Raw genomic sequence first — 19,833 nt, forward strand, 5'->3', positions numbered from 1 at the left:
TAAGTAAGGGAAAACCTAATCTCTTGAGCTAGCTTTTGAGGTTGAGAGAGGGCCAAGACCACCTAACAACATGCCATATCAAGCCACATAATTTTGTCAGACTAGGACCAAACATTCTCTTCATATTTTGTTCTACTTGTGTCATTAGAGGATTACAAAGCTAATAGGTCTACCTTAACCACTGCCTACCACACCAACTTTTAACTGAATTTTATGAATCGTCAGGTAGGATTTTCAGAGTACTCTTTGAATGGGAAAGGTTCAAGTGCCAATTTTTTATAAGAAAGTTTGGGCCAAAGGGGTAAAGGCATTCTTCTCATGGCGGCGGCGGCAGCGGCGGCAGCAGCAGCCACCATGATGCAATCACAAAGGGGCGAGAATATTTATCAAACAAATTTAAGGATCTATCAAATTCTGTACACAACCCCAATCTATTGGGTTCTTCACACCACTTTCATATAAAAACAATAATCTCTCCATCTACAAGAAACCAGATTAAAATAAAAAATGAAGAATGAAAGATCATCCACTTGCTCACCCACCAAACCCTCCCAGCCGAGGTAGGCAAACCCAATAATTCAATGGGTTGGAAAAATTGTAAGAGTTACCCTCACTTTATGTAATCCCTTCGATCATCAAAACAAATCACCCGTTTGGTTATGTACGCTGGTAGCCTCTGCTATTTGATCTTGAATCTGGGTTATCACTCTTCTCTGTATCAGAAAACTCCTTCTGGGACTCGATCTCCATGCTACCTGCCTGAGTTCTTCGGTGCCTTCGATCCTGAAAAGTCAAGAATTCAAAAAAAAAACAATCGATTCAAAAACAGTTGGGGACCAGCGTAAAAAAATTAACCTTGATCATATGGGCTACGAAAACAAAAATTATATAAAGCAGCAGGGAACAAAATCTAGGATGAATGGAGAACTGAATGGGATAGCGGGCTGTGCCAATTGGAATAAAAAGAAAACGACTTCTAAATGTCCATTAAAACTTAATACAATTGCATACATTTCCCTGGCACAAAGTTGAGATGAATATAAGGAAACTCATATAGCAGGTACATGTGCCTTCTCACTTTAGGATATGCATTTAATTTGATAGATTCGGGGCAGCTTTTGATTTGATAGATTCAAAATCCAAGCTTTTAGATAGTTAAACTCAAGGCTTGTGACTGAAAAAACAGACAATAGGCAGACACATCATTTTATGTGGCTTCCACTCCACTGCAGACTGGAAAGGAGAGAGGCCACCTCCCCCAATAGATCCTATACGCATGCAGTGGCCTCTCCACCATAATCTTTCCCCACCAGTTGCAGTAGGAGTAGATCCCCCCCTTCACTCTATGCAGTGGCTGGGGGAGTTGCCTCCACCACTCCATTTCCTTCTATAATATTAGACTCTTGAATTTAATGCTCTTAAAAGCACGGATCTTGAATCTATCAAATGAAAAGTGCAGGTTCTAAAATCAAAATGTGACAAGGTGGAGGTCCTATTGTCTGAACTTCTCGTGAGTTTATGAAAATTAGTTGATCGCAGCACACCTAATTTTGGAAAGAATGTGATGATTTCAATTCATCATAGAAAGGAAAATAAATGAAAGAGGAAAATATAAAAGACTCCTTAGAAGACAGGTAACACCAATCAAAAGAGTATGGAAAAGAGTAACTCATTAGAATGTAGAGATCACACCAATCAGAAGATTGTGGAGCCAGATCAACCATCTGAGTCCGATCATGCATAAAGAAAGACATGCTAATGTAGTAGGAGATCATACATGGATTTCAACATAGGACTTTCTCAGCTATTAAATCCGATCTTTCTAAGATTACAGAAGATCCATCTTAATTATTCATATAAGTTCAAGTTTCTGTCCAACAGAGTTGTGCTTATAGAAAGGAATCAGAAACTAACCTCTCTCGGGATGGGATACTCTTCGGATTCAAGCATACGGACAACCTGGCTCATCTTGGGTCTTTTTTCAGACTCTGGATCGACACACCTCAAAGCAGTCAAAAGGGCACGTTTTAGGGCTCTTGTTGATGGCCTTGGCTCCATGTTTGGGTCTACAACTTCTTCTGATCGCCGGCTTCCAACCATCATTTTCAGCCACTCGACCAAATTTACCTGTATATATTATAATGCATGTCATCTGAAACTTGAAAATCTCTTTGGATAAAAGAAAGTTGCAACTAAGATCAACTTTCTAAAACCTCCAGTGACTGTATGGTAGGACAAGTAGGACTGCTAACCTGTCCTAATCAAATGACCCTACTGACACTTTGAACATTTTGACCCATCTCTGAACCAATGAATTACAGTTCAGGGTTCATATGACCAGCCCATTTCTTTTTCAAACCAAAATAACATGAGAATCTAGAGAAGGTTAAGAAAGAGGCCTCAACCTCAACCTTTGAGGAGAAGATTTTACATGCAAACAACAGGACCTATTGTTCAGCATCACAAACTCTAATCCTAAAACAATGTTTTCAAACAAAAAAAATCTAATAAATCTTTCTTGAAAAATCAGGTCCTCTTATTAGCATATATTGTGCCTTCTAATTGTTCTGAGGATACAATTAATGATGATAACACTGCTAAAACCAAGAAATATTTGTTGGTATCGCTGGTTGAAATGAGAGTAACTATAAGTATGACAAAACATTTTTTTTATATATAGGTAATATAAGTATGACAAAACATGTGGCAGGCTTGACAAATTAGCAGTCTAGAGGCTGCAGAAGAGTTTCCATGTCACAAACTGAAAAGGTAGCTATGAAGAAACAAGCCCCAGAGATGGTTAAAAGCATAAATCTGATGAAGGCAGCAACACTGAAGGCACTAAGGTGACACCCATGACTATAATAATAAACTAAAAGGCTATCAAAAGATGTGTGTGACCAACGTATCCATAACATAGGCAGTTGGAAGCCATCGTAGTTCAGGCAGTAGTTTCAAGCCAGTCAGGGCTTCACCAAGGCTATAGTCAAGGGGAATGAACTGGTCTGCATTAATTAATCTCTAGCATGATAATTATCTTTTGATGTACCCAACAATTGTCAAATGACACCCATATTGCAAGATTTGTAATTTGTTAGCTAATTGTGAGCGTAAAAGGCTCTTGGACATAGCTATTATCCTCTTCAGTCCATCAAATTCATATTTGTAAAAGGCAGGGGTAAGTTGCATTCCAGATGTTTTTAATGAGAGGTACAAATCATGAAACATGAACTAATACTCTTATCATTATCTATAATTCCACACCTAGTACTGCAAATAAAACTTGCATAAAGTGCCTCTAGGGCTCATGGATAACAATAACTCAGTGTCATTCAAGCAGTTAAAAGGCATACAAACCAGCTTCAGGGAAAAAAAGGCATGCATACTAGAACTTGGTAACTAATCTCATACCTCGTGGGTAGGACGGCCATAGTCCACAGGGTCCCTTCCAGTAATTGCTTCTAAGAGCAAAACCCCAAAGCTATAGACATCACTCTTCTCATTTAAAAGGCCGGTATTTGCATATTCTGGCGCGACATACCTGTAAATGTTTTGGAGGAAAGGTAGAGAAGTAGGAGTATTAAATGAAAATTGCAGTAGTACATAGAGAGAGCGAATGAATACATTATCTTCATTAACATTCAACTTCCTATACATGCTACATTCAAATGACCATTGTACACTCCTAAACTATACTAATTACAACCATGTCCTCTAACACTCTCCCTCAAGCTGGGGCATATATATCATATAAACCTAGCTTGGAACAAATAAGTTTTAACCAACTACAACACAATGGTTTGGTAAACATATCTGCAAGTTGATTAGCAGACTTCACACAAAGGGTGTAAAAATGTCACCACTTAGTATATTATCCCGAATGAAGTGACAATCAATCTCAATATGTTTAGTCCTCTCATGGAATACAGGATTAGACGCAATATGCACTGCAGCTTTATTATCACAAAGTACCTAAAGAGAGACAGGAGCTGAAAACCCAATCTCTTGAAGAAAGTGTTGCAACCATGTCAGCTCACTAGTAGTGTGAGTCATTGCTCTGTATTCGGCTTTTGCACTAGACCGAGCTACTATTGTTTGCTTCTTAGGCTTCGTTTGGTTAGTTAAATACTCTCAACTCATCTCAACTCATCATTACAACTTTTTCAAATTCCAACACAAAATATAATAAACAATTCAACTTTTTCAAATCCCAAAATAATAATAATATTAAAAAAATAATATTCTAACAATATTTTATCATCTCAACTCAACTCAACTCAACTCACTTCAACATCCAAACACAACCTTACTCTTCCTTGTAACCAAGTTACCTCCTATAAAGGTACAATATCCAGTAGTTGATCTTATTTTTGAAGGAGATCCAACCCAATCAACATCTGAAAAGCTTCAATTCTAAGGTGTCCATTTGGTCTATACAATAGTCCAAGGCCAGGAACTCGCTTAAGATAACGAAGAATATGGATTATAGCATCCCAGTGTGAGACCCTAGGCATTTGTAGAAATTGGCTCACTACACTCACTGCATAAGAGATATTAGGTCTAGTGATAGTAAGATAATTCAATTTTTCAACAAGTCTTTGATACTAACCTAGATGTCCAAACAACTCCCCTTCATCTTTCAAGAGTTTACGGTTTGGGTCCATAGGAGTGTCAATAGGTCGTGCACCTAACATCCCCGTTTCTTCCAAAAGGTCAAGTACATATTTTCTCTGAGATAGGTTAATTCATTTTTTAGATCTCCTGACTTCAGCGAGCCACATTATCTGGACAAGGATCTCAGTTTTCTTCAATCAGAGTAATGAGAGATCAGCTTTAGCAGCCTCCTATGTTGCTCCTGGTGGGCGTGGAGGCCAGAGTGGTAGAGGTGCACATGGGGGGCGTGATGCCAGAGGTAATCGCACTTGAGGTTGTGAATCTCGTAAGTGCACTCATTGTGGTCGCACTAACCACTCGGTGGACTATTGTTGGGATCTCCATGGTAGACCATTTGAGTCCGCTAATCAAGCTATTTGCCAAAATACTACATTACCGTCAACGAGTTCCGACCCAACTCTCAAGATGATTAGTATATCAAAGGATGAGCATGATCAGTTTTTGGGTCGCACACGAGCGACTTCATCTTTCATAGCTACTTGTGCCCATTCAGGTACAGCATCCGCATGTCTTATCTCATCTGCTCAAGATCCATGGATTATCGATTCAGGAGCTAATGAACATTTGACCGGTTTGTCTTATTCCTTATCTAAGTTAGATACTTTGACATCTCCAAATAGTGTTACTCTTGCTAATGGTTCTCTTGCTAAAGTTACAAGCAGTGGATCCACTAAGCTCACCGATTCTATATCCTTGTCATTTGTTCTATATGCTCCTAATTTTCTCTTTAGTTTGTTGTCCATTAATAAAATTACTCAAACTCTTCAATGTTCTGTGACATTTTATCCCTCTGTATGTATCTTTCAGGATCTCAAGACAGGGAAGAAGATTGGTATAGGGCATGAAGCTAGTAGTCTGTATTATCTTGATGTCAAACAATCACCCACTTGAGCCCTCACATCCTCATCATCTACTTTTGAATGACATTGTCGCCTTGGACACCCATCTCTTTCTCTTTTGAAACGTCAAGTTAGAAATCTTAAAAATGTATTTTCCTTTCATTGTGAAGCATGTCAGCTTAGCAAACACCATCGTGTGTCTTTTGTACCTCGAGTTGATAATCAAGCATCTAGTTCTTTTGAATTGGTTCGCTCTGATATATAAGGACCAATCAACACTATATAAAACAAGTTTCAGTATTTTGTTATATTTGTTGATGATTATTCTCGTATGACATGATTGTTTCTGATGAAGGCATGATCTGAATTTCTTTCCATATTCAAAGTCTTTCAGAAAGAAATTAAAACTCAATTTAGACAAAAAATTCAAGTTTTACGTTTTGACAATTTTAAATAATATCAATCTAGTGTCTTTGCTACTTACTTAAATAATAAAAGAATTGTTCATCAAACTTCATGCTCTTATACACCCCAATAGAAAGGAATTGTTGATGGTGTTCTTATTGCGTGTCACCTCATTAACCGTATGCCTTCATCAATTTTCGATGGTTCCTCTCCATTCTCCATCCTATTCCCTTCCTCTCCACCTTTCTCTCCCTCCAAAAATCTTTGGGTGTGTTTGTTATGTTCATAACCTTTGCCCAAGCTTTGATAAGCTTGATCCACATGCTACCAAGTGTTTCTTTGTTGATTATTCCCCGACCCAAAAAGGATATCGCTATTATAATCCTACTCTTAAACGTTACTTCAGTAGTGCTGATGTCACCTACTTTGAGTCCATACCCTATTTCTCGGCAACATCTTCAGTTGTTGAGTGTGATCCTCTACCATTACCTACTCTTACCCTTTCTCCTACACACTCACTCACTTTTACCCAATAATCCTCCTCAGTTCCTTCCCTTGTTCCTTTACAGGTGTACTCGTGTCGCGTGCGGCCCCCGGCTCCCACGCCTTCACCAACCTCGTCTCCATCTTCAGATCCTGAGTTACCTAGTACTTCAGACTCTCCACCTATTGCTCTCCGAAAAGATACTCGTTCTTGTGTTACTCAACATCCGATTACCCAATATGTCTCCTACCATGCCTTATATCCATCTTTTTCATTTTTACTTCTCCACCTTCAAAACTTTCTATTTCTAAGACAGTTCAGGATGCTTTATCTGATCCGAAATGGAGGACAATTGTGAAGAATGAAATGGATGCTCTTCACCATAATGAGACATGGGATCTTGTTCCTCTACCATTTGGTAAACACCATGTTGGTTGTAGATCGGTATATACAATCAAATTTCATCCTAATGGTTCTGTTGAACGTCTGAAAGCCCGCTTGGTTGCTAAGGGTTACACTCAAACTTATGGCATTGATTATGCCGAGACTTTTGCCCCAGTTGCCAAAATTTCTTTTATTCGAGTATTGATCTCTCTTGCTGCTAACTTGGATTGGCCCTTATTTCAATTCGATGTTAAAAATGCATTCCTACATGGCGACTTAAATGAGGAAGTGTATATGGAACAACCACCTGGATTTGTTGCTCAGGGGAAGTATCGAGGTACTGTGTGCAAGTTAAAAATGCATTTATATGGTTTGAAACAATCTCCTCAAGCATGGTTTGGGAGGTTATCTGATGCTATATTAGCATTTGATCTTCATAGATGCCAAACAGACCACTCGGTATTTCACCTACACAGTGATGCAGGTCATATCATGTTGGTTGTATATGTTGATGGCATTGTAATTACTGGGAGTGACTCAGCTGGAATTGCCAGGCTGAAACAATTTTTACATGATCAGTTTCAGACAAAAGACTTGGGCAAACTTAGGTACTTTCTTGGAATTGAAGTCGGTAGATCTAAAAAAAGTATTAACCTATCTCAAAGAAAATATGTATTTGACCTTCCGGAAGAAACGGGCATGTTAGATGCACGACCTATTGACACTCCTATGGACCCAAACCATAAACTCGTTACCAAACAGACGTTATTCTAGATAGAAATCAGACCTTACTCCAGATTGGGGGAATACGTAGTCAAGGATAGATTAGTCGATACCTACAACCAAACTCTCTGAGACGTCGACATCGCCGGCGATAAACAGGGCTTCCGACAGCCGATGACGACGGGAGACTCACCAGTGTGCACAGAAAACACCAACGATCTCGATTTTGGTGCCCAGTACCGGAGACGACACCTGAGGTCACCGGAAACAGCTACCGGCCGCCAACGACAAAGAGGACAACGGCCACTAACCACCACAGACAACGACAGTGATACCACAGCTCCATCATACGACCACCACTAACTTCGTCGCAAAACCGCAACCGCCGCTAGCTCCGTCGCACAACCACCACTAGTTTACTACACTTTTCTTTGATACCATGTAGTCGTACATAGAGAGAGAGAATGAATACATTATCTTCATTAACATTCAACTTCCTACACATACTACATACAAGTGATCATTGTACACTCCTAAACTATACTAATTACAACCATGTCCTCTAACAAAAATGATTAATCCAATCCAAACTGAATAAAGTACATGGAAACAAACTTAAAACAGGGAAATGAAATTTTGCATGCACTGGAAGAACGACTTACCCAAAAGTTCCCATAACTCGAGTAGTGACATGACTTTTTCCAGCACCCAGCAACTTGGCTAGACCAAAATCAGATACCTTGGCATTGAAGTCATCATCAATCAATATGTTGCTCGACTTAATGTCTCGGTGCACCACTTTTGGCTCAATGGCTTCATGCAAGTAGGCAAGACTGCAACGATAAAAACCACATTAAATGAGAACTAGAATTCCTGAAAAGATGTAAATGCATTGGCTTACGCTTTAGCCGTGCCGAGAAGAACCTTCATGCGGGCCTCCCAAGTAAGATATCCATGCTGACGCATTGCTCCATGAAGCCACTGCTCTAAGTTTCCATTGTTGACATACTCATAAACCAACATCCTGAAATTTTTAAACCAGTAGAGCAAATTAAATTCCCTGATCAAGCTACCAAACAATTATTCAACCTCCAGAAGATTCTTTTTCTTCCCCCCTGATATCTGGTATTAGCACTTAAATCTCATCCTTTCTTGGAAATTGATTTCAGCTGTTGGTATAAGTATTTATATAGATTACAACACAATGTAACAGAAAACAGTACCTGTGAATCCCTTCAATGCAGTATCCCAGCAGACGAACCAAGTTTTTATGGCGCACATGACCAATAGCTTCAACTTCCACTCTAAATTCTTTCTCTGCTTGGCCCCTAAAGTAGAAGTTCAACCTTGGCTAAAGTGACATGAATAAGAACAAAATTCATTTTAAGTTCAGGAAATCAACTGTAATATTTAAACTTACAGATTATTCAGTATCTTCTTAACTGCCACCGGAGTACCATTTATCAACTGCCCTCGGTAAACAACTCCATATCCTCCCTCACCAAGAACATTGTCCTTAGAAAACCGATTTGTAGCAAGATCAAGATCCCTTAATGTAAACCAGTGACCCCAACCTAAGTGAGAAAATTCAGGCAGGCCAGAGAGAGGGGAAGGAGCAGTTATAGGATATGAAGAGGAAGGCTTGTACACAGTAACCTTGCCAGAACTACCTTCTTCTCCAGATTGTGATCCACAACCATCTTTCTCGAAGTGATTAAACGAACCTGACTGACTGCTATTGTCACCATTCTTCATCTTCCCCATACCCAGATGGACCAAAACTTTATCTGATTCTTTATCGCTGGATTTGTCATGAATTGTGAGAAGAATTCCATCACGAGGAACATATTCATCTGTTGATACTTGCTCAACTCTGACTTCCTTGATTTCCTTTGAAACAGCTGGGATTTGGCTAAGAGGGATCTTGTCCCTAGTTCTTGATTTCTTCCGTGATGTTAGACACAAGGACAGCAAGGAAAGGATAATTACAATAAATAATCCGACTACAATCCCAATTACTTCCCAGACCTTGAGACCAAAAATGGCAGTTTTCTTTGATAATTCCGCATTAAGATCTGAGGCCATCTTTCCGGATATCCAGATGCCTACAAAGTTTAGCAGAGATTGAAATATAAATCAAATAATGCAGGATCTCATAGCAAGTTTTGAAATTCTTCCACCTTCAATTTACTTAATTACAATCTTTGAGTCTTTTTCTCTTCTTGGGTAGCCATCAAAAGGGTAATAAAAGCTAGTAATATTCACTGGTATGAATTCTAAACAATCTTCACTATTCCATACAAAAATGGCAATAAAAAAAAAGGGAACTTGTTGCATCCACTAAGCCAAATAAGAAAGAGGGGGGCCATGAAGCAAAGATATCAAAATAAGAACTTAAACAAAAGCATTTCAGTGACCGAATACGTAGATCACAGAACACATTGCAAACAGAAGTTATGGTAAAGACTAGACCACTCTAGTACCAGATAATTCTTTCAACATCATGGAAACAGAGATTTTTCAAGGAATACGATCGCCAACTGGGAAAAAAAAAAAAAAGGAGCATAATAAATAACAACTAATAAGTGAGTGAGAAGCAGAACAAAGTGTTTTATTCTTCTAAAATCATTCCATCGTCTTACCTTCCTATGATTGGATCCCCAAAGGCAACCTTCAAATTCCAGATCTTTGAAATCCCTTCACCATACCTCATCCATAGAGAAAGAAACAGAACCCAAACTCTCAGATCTCTGGCCTAACGAAAACCCAAGTAAAATATAATCAAGTAGAACCCATGTAGTAAAATCCAGATCAAACCCAGCTTTCAGGAAAAAAACGAGTTTTATAATAACCCAAATAAGTTATTTCTAACTTGGGTTTTCTGAACAGGAGCAAAATGTGAGTCTGAATCTAAGCTGAGAGGGAGCTTTCTGACACCAGCACTGACGCTTCTTAAAAACCCAAACCCACAAATGACAAGAAAGTCCTGCAGCTTCCCGTAGAGAGCACACGGACAGGGAATTCTGAGTGGTGGGGATAATAAGAAGAAGGGATGGAGTTGTCAGTGGTAGGTGATTGGTTTAGATGCCTTCAATCGCACATACATACAGTAAAATAGAAGCATGGAATTCTGGAAGGAATTCTGGAAGGTCTTCTTGGGATTTTCTGATTTGTATGAACATGACGGATTATCAGTGATCAAATTGACTCTTCTGTTTTTCTAGACATTAAAAAGGACTGTTCTACTTCTTTTTTCCCTTTTTTCTTGTCTGGGTGAAGTGTGATCTGGTGGAGACATACCTCTTTTTATTTTTTATTTTTTATTTTTTATTTTTTATTTTTTTGATAGGGACATACCTCTTTTTATTAGTTTTGTTAAGTTTTTATATATTTTTCTTACAGAAGATGGAATTTTGTAGTCTATTATTTTTTTAAAAAATTCTTCTCATTAATTAATATTTATTATTTCACATTTTACACTTTATGAAAAACATTCATACACTTTATATAAAACACCTTTACATTCTATAAAAATAAAAAATAAAAATTATATACGTGAGATGTAAGAATGAATAGTGACTGATAAAAAAAAATTATTTACTTCCTTTTCTTTTTTTTCTTTTTTTTTCTGATTGGGTAAAGTGCACTCTAGTCAAGAAAAATCAACAGCTGTAACTTTTTGGTTGGTTTTGTTTAGTTGTTTTGTTATTTTCTAATAAATTTTAGCGTGAGTTGGAATTTTTTAATGGCTCCTCTCTTTTGTGGTTGGGGTAAAGTATACTCTGTTGAAGAAATACCAACAATTGTACCTCTTTCATTGGTTAATGGTTTCTTTCAGTTGCTTATTTATATATATTCTTATGAAATTTTGTGAAAGGGTAGAGTTTTTTTTTAATGAATTAGTTGGTCAAACATCCCAATTAAGACAAACAACGTTATGATTATGATTGGAAGATGTTAGTGATGAGCAATTAGTGAGATTTGGAATGGGAATGCAATCTCTTGGGATGGTCTAATGAGCAAAGATAATTACGGTTAAATTCCTAAAAATTAAAAATTACGAGTATTTATTTTATATCTGACGTGCTATATCAAGTCACGAAAATTTATATAATAATTTTTTTTATAATCATCTTAACTCATATATGCGAAATATTGTATTATGAGACTTAAATATCATCTCTCTTCCTATGCATGCGATTATGCAAAAGTCTTGAGTTATTCTTTCTAGAAGCAAGTCACAAGTTAAGACTTCTACTTTGGCCTTGGTTTTAGTGGAAATGATGGCTTATATAAGCAAAGAAGTAATTGATTGGATTAATCTCTTATTCCCCTTATAAAAGTGTGTCCAATTCATATAAGAAAAATTATATTTAGCAACCCTACATCAAACACTTGTTGAAAAAAAAAAAAAGATAAAAAATAAAAATCCATTGTGTGGTGTAGGGTTAAGCTGCTCCGCCTCGTTTGTTTTAATAGCTCATCTCATCTAATCATTATAATTTTTTTAAATTTTTACATAAAATAAAATAAACAATTCAAAATTATCAAATCTCAAAATAAAAATAATATTAAAAACATATATTCTAATAATATTTTATTCAACTTTTAATTTTAATCTCAATTCATCTCATCTTATCTGTAAAAATAAATGAGGAACTCTTCATATAAACCAGGATAAAAGATGGATCCTAGTTGATAAAAACCGATCCTAGTTGATAAAAAATAACCTTAGGTGAGTGATTTGCTATTATTCCAATTTAAATATAACAAAATTTGTTAAAAAGAAAAATGACAAAACAAAATGGACGATTACTTACAAGGGTAGCATATATATATATATATATATAATATATATATATATATATATATTTGTCTTTTTAATGAGTACTACCAAGTATTATTTTTTATTGATTACCAAACTCACTTCAACTCATCTCAACTCATCATTACAATTTTTTTAAATTTTAACATAAAATATAATAAATAATTCAACTTTTTCAAAATTTAAAATAATAATAATATTATTAAAAAATAATATTTTAATAATATTTTATCATCTCAATTCAACTCAATTCAGTTTAACATCCAAACACAATCCACTGATCGGGACCTTTCTTGGATTGGATTGGTGCTGTGCTTAGCCCATTAACCCGTCGTTTTAGGATCTTATTATTATTTAATTTTAAATAACAAGATATTTTCTTAAACTTCACATTTGTTTTTGTCGTCAATCATTACGTTCTTTTTAAAATAAAAATAAAAATCTTAATAATACTAATAAACCTTAATTCTATAGATGTTGCATAGTGTCCACCTCACATGCATCTTCTTCCTTGCCCTCGACACGTACCAATCAATGCACCAAAGTTCAAGATTGAGTTTGGGGTGAAAGATATCAAGTTTGACTATTGAGGGGTCTTTGGTTTTCAACCAAATTCAAATCTTTATTTTAAATAATTGAAAATAAGGTTTGGTTTAGATTTGAAAAATGTTTCATTTTATTTTATCTTATCATTATAATTTTTTTAAATTTTTACATAAAATATAATAAACAATTCAATTTTTTTAAATCTTAATTCAACTTTTTTAAATCTAAAAGAATAATAATATAAAAAAAATATTATAATAATATTTTTTTAATTTTTATCTTTTATCTAAAATAATTTTATCTCATCTCTAAATCTAAACCAGTCAGAAATGATCAAATCTTCAGTCAATGTATATGAGTTGACTAGTACGTATAATCAAGGTTTTTTTTATTTATTATTTTGTTAAAAGTAGGTATGCTAAAGTACCCACTAACATCTCCAATCTTTTCCTTATTGTACTCCAATAAGATTTTGCTAAGGAATTCAATGAGAGTTATAAATGCCATAAAAAGTACGTATGACAAGAAAATTATTTATTTATAATCAAATATTTTCTACTAAAATTATTATTTTATATTAAAATGAATCTATTATCACCACAAATAATTATTCTTGTTACAAATAACTCATTATAGATATATATTTTTTTTTTTTTTTTGTAGTGACTTAGCAATAAGGTTCTATATATAGTGAGGATGTTTTTTATTTGCATTTGTATTTCTTGTTATCAAGGTAATATGGTATTACTAAAAACATAAAAGGTTCAATAGATTGAGCAAAAGGTAGCTCCCAACAAAAGTAAAGGCAAAAAATAAAAATAAAAAATCCAAGTTCTGAAGATCCTCATCATCTAGCTGGAAGGATTGAGCAATAATCAACTCTCGACTCTCGAGAAAAAAGATGACAAACTTTCTTAAAATGGTGTGAAAAGCATAAAGATGTCATAGAATGGGATGGTGCATGCATGAGTCTCGCACGCGGGGTAATCGATCTTAAGTTTCTAGTGGATGGAGATAGATTTAGGTTTCGTTTGATTTAAGAAAATATCTCCTCTTATTGTATTTAATTATTATAATTTTTTTAATTTTAAATATAAAATAAAATAAATAATTTAATTTTTTAAATTTTCAAAATAAAAATAATATTAAAAAAATATTCTAACAATATTTTATTCAATTTTTTAATTTTAATCTCAACTCATTTCATCTCATCTATAAAAACAAACGAGATCAGGCCTTGTTTGGACAATTATATGAGATTAGATAATTTATAAATAGTAGTAAAATAATTTAAATTAAGTGTTTTATAAAATTTTAGAGAGAAAAAAATTAAATAAAAATATTATAAAATAAAAATATTGTTATAATATAATTTTTTACTAATATTCTTTTTATTTGAAAAAAGTTGATTTATTTTTTATATTTTACTTAAAAGTTTGAAAAAATTATAATGATTATTTAAAAAAAATTAAAAATTAAAAAATACATTTGGATATTGAGATAAGATGACAGAATCTTACAATCCAAACATGGCCTTAGCTTTTCATAGCTAACAAAATTTAAGGAAATTTGAATTTGAAAAGCTAAGGCCCCGTTTCGTTAGCTTTTCGTAGTTAATAAAATTTGAATTTGTTTTGGTGAAATCTCTTTATAGTTAAATTATTTCTCATTTACAAATTATATAGCAGAACTGATATTTACATCATCTTCTGCAAAACTGAAAAGAGAAAGATGAATCGATAAATCCTGTATAAAACATTGAAAAGCAAAGCAGTTCATGGCTTTGGACCAAGCTGCAGAAGAATGATGTAGCCAGAATTTTACTTGAAGTCTCAAGGTCTTTGTTGGTTGAATTTTGTATTTCACGTGACCTTTTATGTACACAACAATCATAGAAATATATATATATATTTTTTCTTTATGATATTCGGCGGATCCAAAAAACCCGTGAATGGAACCAAAAGCTAGCATGCAACACATGAGCTTTTTCCTTGCTTAAAAGCAACCTACCCATCAAATTCAACCTTTTCATGCCATAAAAATGAACTCCCACCAACTACAATCAATCATATATATAACTTTCTAATATATATAGAGCGTGGATTCTTTATCCAACGGATACAATTTCAATAGAAACTAGATCTAATTAAGATAGATAAATAGAGACAGACACACAAAAGAAAGATAAAGTTATTATTATAATTAATTAATTGTGGATTTGACAAAAAGAAAAATGATATTTACTGTTATAGAGTGTGCAAACACTGCACTCCTTTTGAAAAAAAGTGAGTAAATGTAAGACCCGCTTAAAAAAATTAATTTTGTAATGATAGATCACACTCTTTTTCAACTGGAGTGCGTAACGTTAGCATAACTCATGACTATATCTAACATTACTCTTGACAAAAATAAGTCTTTTAATAAATAGTTTTAGAAAAGCGACCTAGCTAAATCAATTATATAAACAACTTTCTAATATAGAGCGTGCATTCTTTATCCAACAGATACAATTTCAATAGAAACTATATCTAATTAAGATAGATAAATAGAGACACACACAAAAGAAAGATAAAGTTATTATTATAATTAATTAATTGTGAATTTGACAAAAAGAAAAATTATATTTACAGTTATAGAGTGCGCAAACACTGTACTCATTTTGAAAAAAAAAAAGTAAATATAAGACCCGTATGAAAAAATTAATTTTGTAATGGTGGACTACACTCTTTCTTAACTAGAGTGTACAACGTCTGCATAACTCACGATTGTATCTAACATTACTCTTGACAAAAATAAGTCTTTCAATAAACAGTCTTAGAAAAGCGACCTAGCTAAATCAATCATATATACAACTTTCTAATATAGAGCGTGCATTCTTTATCTAACGAATACAATTTCAATAGAAACTAGATCTAATTAAGATAGATAAATAGAGACAGACACACAAAAGAAAGATAAAGTTATTATTATAATTAAGTAATTGTGGATTTGACAAAAGGAAAAATGATATTTACAGTTATAGAGTGTGCAAACACTGCACTTATTTTGAAAAGAGTGAGTAAATATAAGATCTACATGAAAAAATTAATTTTGTAATGATAGACCACATTCTTTTTCAACTGAAGTGCATAACGTTAGCACAACTCATGACTGTATCTAAACAAAAATAAGTCTTTCAATAAATAGTCTTAGAAAAGCGACCTAGCTAAATCAATCATATATATATACAACTTTCTAATATAGAGCGTGCATTCTTTATCCAATGGATACAGTTTCAATACAAACTAGATCTAATTAAGATAGATATATAGAGACAGACATACAAAATAAAGATAAAGTTATTATTATAATTAATTAATTGTGGATTTGACAAGAAGAAAAATTATATTTACAGTTATAGAGTACGTAAATACTGTACTCATTTTGAAAAAAATGAATAAATGTAAGACCCGTATGAAAAAATTAATTTTGTAATGATAGACCACACTCTTTTCCAACTGAAATGCGTAATGTCTGCACAACTCATGACTGTATCTAACATTATTCTTGACTTATTTAAAAAAAAGTCTTTCAATAAACAGTCTTATAAAAGCGGACTAGCTAGCTAGCTAGCTAATTGTCATGTTGTTCCGTAATCAAAGCATAAATTGGATTACTTTTTATATGCTTTATTAATTATGTGCTCTGATCTTTTGATGTTTTGAGTTTGGTCCTCCGTTAAGTGTGGCGAAAGGAGGGGAAAGCAAGAACTCGAGATTGTGACATTTCCATTGACACTAAACTCCTTGGATCTGTTTCCTTTGTATTACATAATATCTTGTGACCCCCCAATCTCCCATACATTGCAATTAATTAGATTCCTAATATCCCGGTGATTGTGAATCTTTTCTGTTGATGATAATGAGTAGATTAATGTTAAACAATAATTATGTGTCAAAGACTCATATATATATATATGAAAAATGATATAGATACATCAACAAAAGTGTACCTATCATTTGTACTGATAGTGTTCTCTTCTTCTTCTTTTTTTTCTTTTTTTTTTTTTTTAAAAATTTTTTTTTAGCATTTGTATTTGTTTATTTTTTAGTATTATGTTTTTTTTTTTTTTTGTATTCTAAAAAAATACACAAAAAAATGCATTGAAAAAAAAATACACTGCCCATTTCGGTACCAAATGTCGGTGGGAGTAGCACTCCCGGCCTATATATATAATACAGCTTTCCAATTTTCACCTTAAAATATTAGAAGATTTTTATTCTTAGACCAGTGTGTAGAATACAACACACATAGTAAAGTATTTACAGGGCATAATTTGATTGAAAGATGAATTTTAAAATTTGAATCTTACAGATCAAATCTAATTATTTAAGTGATGTGGATGCTGTGTTCTACGTACCAAGTTAAAAATAAAATTAATAACTCAATATATTAAGTCCACCCTACAATATATATCTCTCTCTTAAACACCAAAATTTGGCAATTATTGTCTTGATTTAATAATTGTTTGTAATCTCAAGAAAAGAAAAACAGATTAGTGCACGGATAGAATAATGTGTTGTCCTAATTTGTTAAAATTCTAAGATTTAGTGAAAGTAAATTTGAGATTATGTGTAGTACAATAGATTCTTATGAATTGATCATGTACCATGCAAATGAACATATTATTTGGTGAATATTTTTTCAGGGCGAGTTTGATGCAAAATTCAAACCATGCATATATAATAGAGGGATGTTAGAGATACAGAAGGATCTCATATATTGATGTGGCACACTATCATTATGTCACGTGTCTTTTTTTTCTTTTTCTTTTTTTTCTCCCTCTCTTTTCTCCCCCCTCCCTCGTGCCTCTCACCTCCTCCCCCTTTTTCAACCCCTCCCCACCCCCTCAGCTTCAATGCCCACAATCTTCGTCGCCCACCATCCTCTCTGTCATCTAGCACAAACTCACAATCAAACCACAATCTATTCAAAATTACAATGAAACTCACTCTCAAACCTATTGCCCACCATCCTATCCATCGCCCACCACAAACTCACAATCAAACCACAATTCATTCAAAATTACAATGAAACTCACTCTCAAACCCACTGCCCACCATCCTATTTATCACCCACCACAAACCCACAATCCGTCGTTAGTGGTATTGGGTTGATGCAAGAAAGACGTCAGCGGCGGCATTGAGCATCGTGAGGGTCACGATTAGGGGCTGGCAGTGAGGAGAGTGGCGGAGAGGTGTCGCTGTAAGGGAAAGGGGGAGGAGGAGAGAGGCATGGGGAGAAAGGGAGAGGGAAAAGAAAAATAGAGGAGATGTCAGGAAAAAAAAAAAAACGTGGCACACTATTTGAGATCATTTTGTATCTATAGTGTTTTTCTATATAATATTCCTTGTTGGCCTAACATGCAAAATGCATGGCTGATATATACGTACGTTTATTTGTTTTTTATTTTTTATTTTAGTACTACGATGATTTCACATGGAATTGTTCATTAATTAATTATCCCCTACAAACAAACAAATAATTCCTAGTATTATAAAAAATAGTCCAAATTAAAGCATATTATATAAAATGGTCTTTTTTTTTTTGAAATAATAATCCTGTTGAAAATCACCAACGGTTATTCAGCACGTATCATTGGGTAGGTCACATGAATTATTTTAGTATTTATATCGATAATTTTATAATGTTGACTTCTAAAGGACCACATGAGTAGTATTATTTCCAATAACGTTAGCGGTCTATTTCGCAATTACATATCATAATTATCGTTTGACCAACAAGCTGTCCTACTACAAGCTGCTGGGTCCTGTCATATAAATATTGTGATAAACACAAGTAGAGTTCCTTCCACTTGAGAAGGTACTCAGTAACCACGAAACAAGACCCAAACAAGAAATCTCAAGAATCGTAGATCAACAGCACGAATATTAACAAGAACAAGTAAAAATAACAAGAAAAGTAAAAGGATAAGAAATACAAACAGATATAACGTGGTTCGGCCCTAATGGCCTACATCCACGGCAGGAACAGCCTCAGAGATTCTTCTTTATTGAGCAATCTTCAAAAGCCAATGTATATACACAGATCAAGCCAATATTGAGCCAAAATACAAGCCTCAATACAGCTTATTTCTTCCCTCAGTAAAACCCTAGAATCCCTCACATATGTACAAAGCTCTCTCTCTGTTCTCTTCGCAAACGGCAGAAAACAATAGCTCACACAATAATCCCGTAACCCTAACACGGCTAAGAGGCATATATATATACACTGTAGAGATGACCGCACGTGTCCTTAATCCAGCGGCTGAAGAGCACAAGTCAGAAGGCCAAAAGGTTGCTCACGTGAGAATCACATGACCTCAACTCTGCATATCAATAAGTGCCGCTGCTTATCACCAAGGGTCCCACTCTTATAAATGCTGCATACACACGGTGTTAGAGAAAACAATATACAGAATGATGGGAGAAAATAGTTGACACAGAACTCACAATTCTCCACCTTGACAATATTAAAACCATCACTTCTATCCTACTCTCATATCGGCTGTTCCTGCAATGTCCCTCTATTAGGGATCCTTAACATTCTGCATGTTAATAAGGTTCAGACAGTGTCTGAACTTAGCTACTGGAAGGGACTTAGTCATCATGTCTGAGGGATTTTCCTCAGTTGGAATTTTCTCTACTCCAACTTCCTTAGACTCTATTACATCCCTTACAAAATGAAGCCTAATATCTATATGCTTAGTCCTTTCATGATATACTTGATTTTTGGCCAAGTATATGGAACTTTGGTTATCACAATGTACAGTAATATTTCCATTGAAAATCCCTAATTCTCGTGATATACCATTTAGCCATATGGCTTCCTTTATAGCTTCTGTCAAAGCTATATATTCAGCCTCGGTAGTAGACAAGGCCACAACAGATTGTAAGTTTGACTTCCAACTAATA

At 34.5% G+C, this 19,833-nt stretch overlaps 1 protein-coding gene across 1 annotated transcript; it reads right to left on the bottom strand.

The window, feature by feature from the left end:
• Positions 1-371: 371 nt before the first annotated feature.
• On the bottom strand, positions 372-10,780 carry LOC108987883 (probable receptor-like protein kinase At2g42960). The gene is made up of 8 exons (XM_018960932.2): positions 10,152-10,780; positions 8,930-9,614; positions 8,733-8,837; positions 8,411-8,533; positions 8,172-8,342; positions 3,412-3,541; positions 1,915-2,127; positions 372-783 (listed from the first exon to the last, which is right to left on the bottom strand). The coding sequence occupies exons 2-8, from the start codon at positions 9,592-9,594 to the stop codon at positions 658-660; spliced, it is 1,533 nt and encodes a 510-aa protein (XP_018816477.2). The 5' UTR covers positions 9,595-9,614; positions 10,152-10,780; the 3' UTR covers positions 372-657.
• Positions 10,781-19,833: the final 9,053 nt, after the last annotated feature.

This window comes from Juglans regia, chromosome 11, assembly GCF_001411555.2.
Source record: "Juglans regia cultivar Chandler chromosome 11, Walnut 2.0, whole genome shotgun sequence".
NCBI lineage: Eukaryota > Viridiplantae > Streptophyta > Magnoliopsida > Fagales > Juglandaceae > Juglans > Juglans regia.

What these genes read in the sequence shown, in the direction of transcription:
- LOC108987883 (XM_018960932.2), bottom strand. Translation starts at nt 9,594, where the DNA reads ATGGCCTCAGATCTTAATGCGGAATTATCAAAGAAAACTGCCATTTTT. An exon ending in CTTCTCGGCACGGCTAAAGC is followed by an intron (nt 8,343 to 8,410) that starts GTAAGCCAATGC and finishes TTATCGTTGCAG; the next exon opens with TCTTGCCTACTTGCATGAAG. An exon ending in AGTATCCCATCCCGAGAGAG is followed by an intron (nt 784 to 1,914) that starts GTTAGTTTCTGA and finishes TTGACTTTTCAG; the next exon opens with GATCGAAGGCACCGAAGAAC.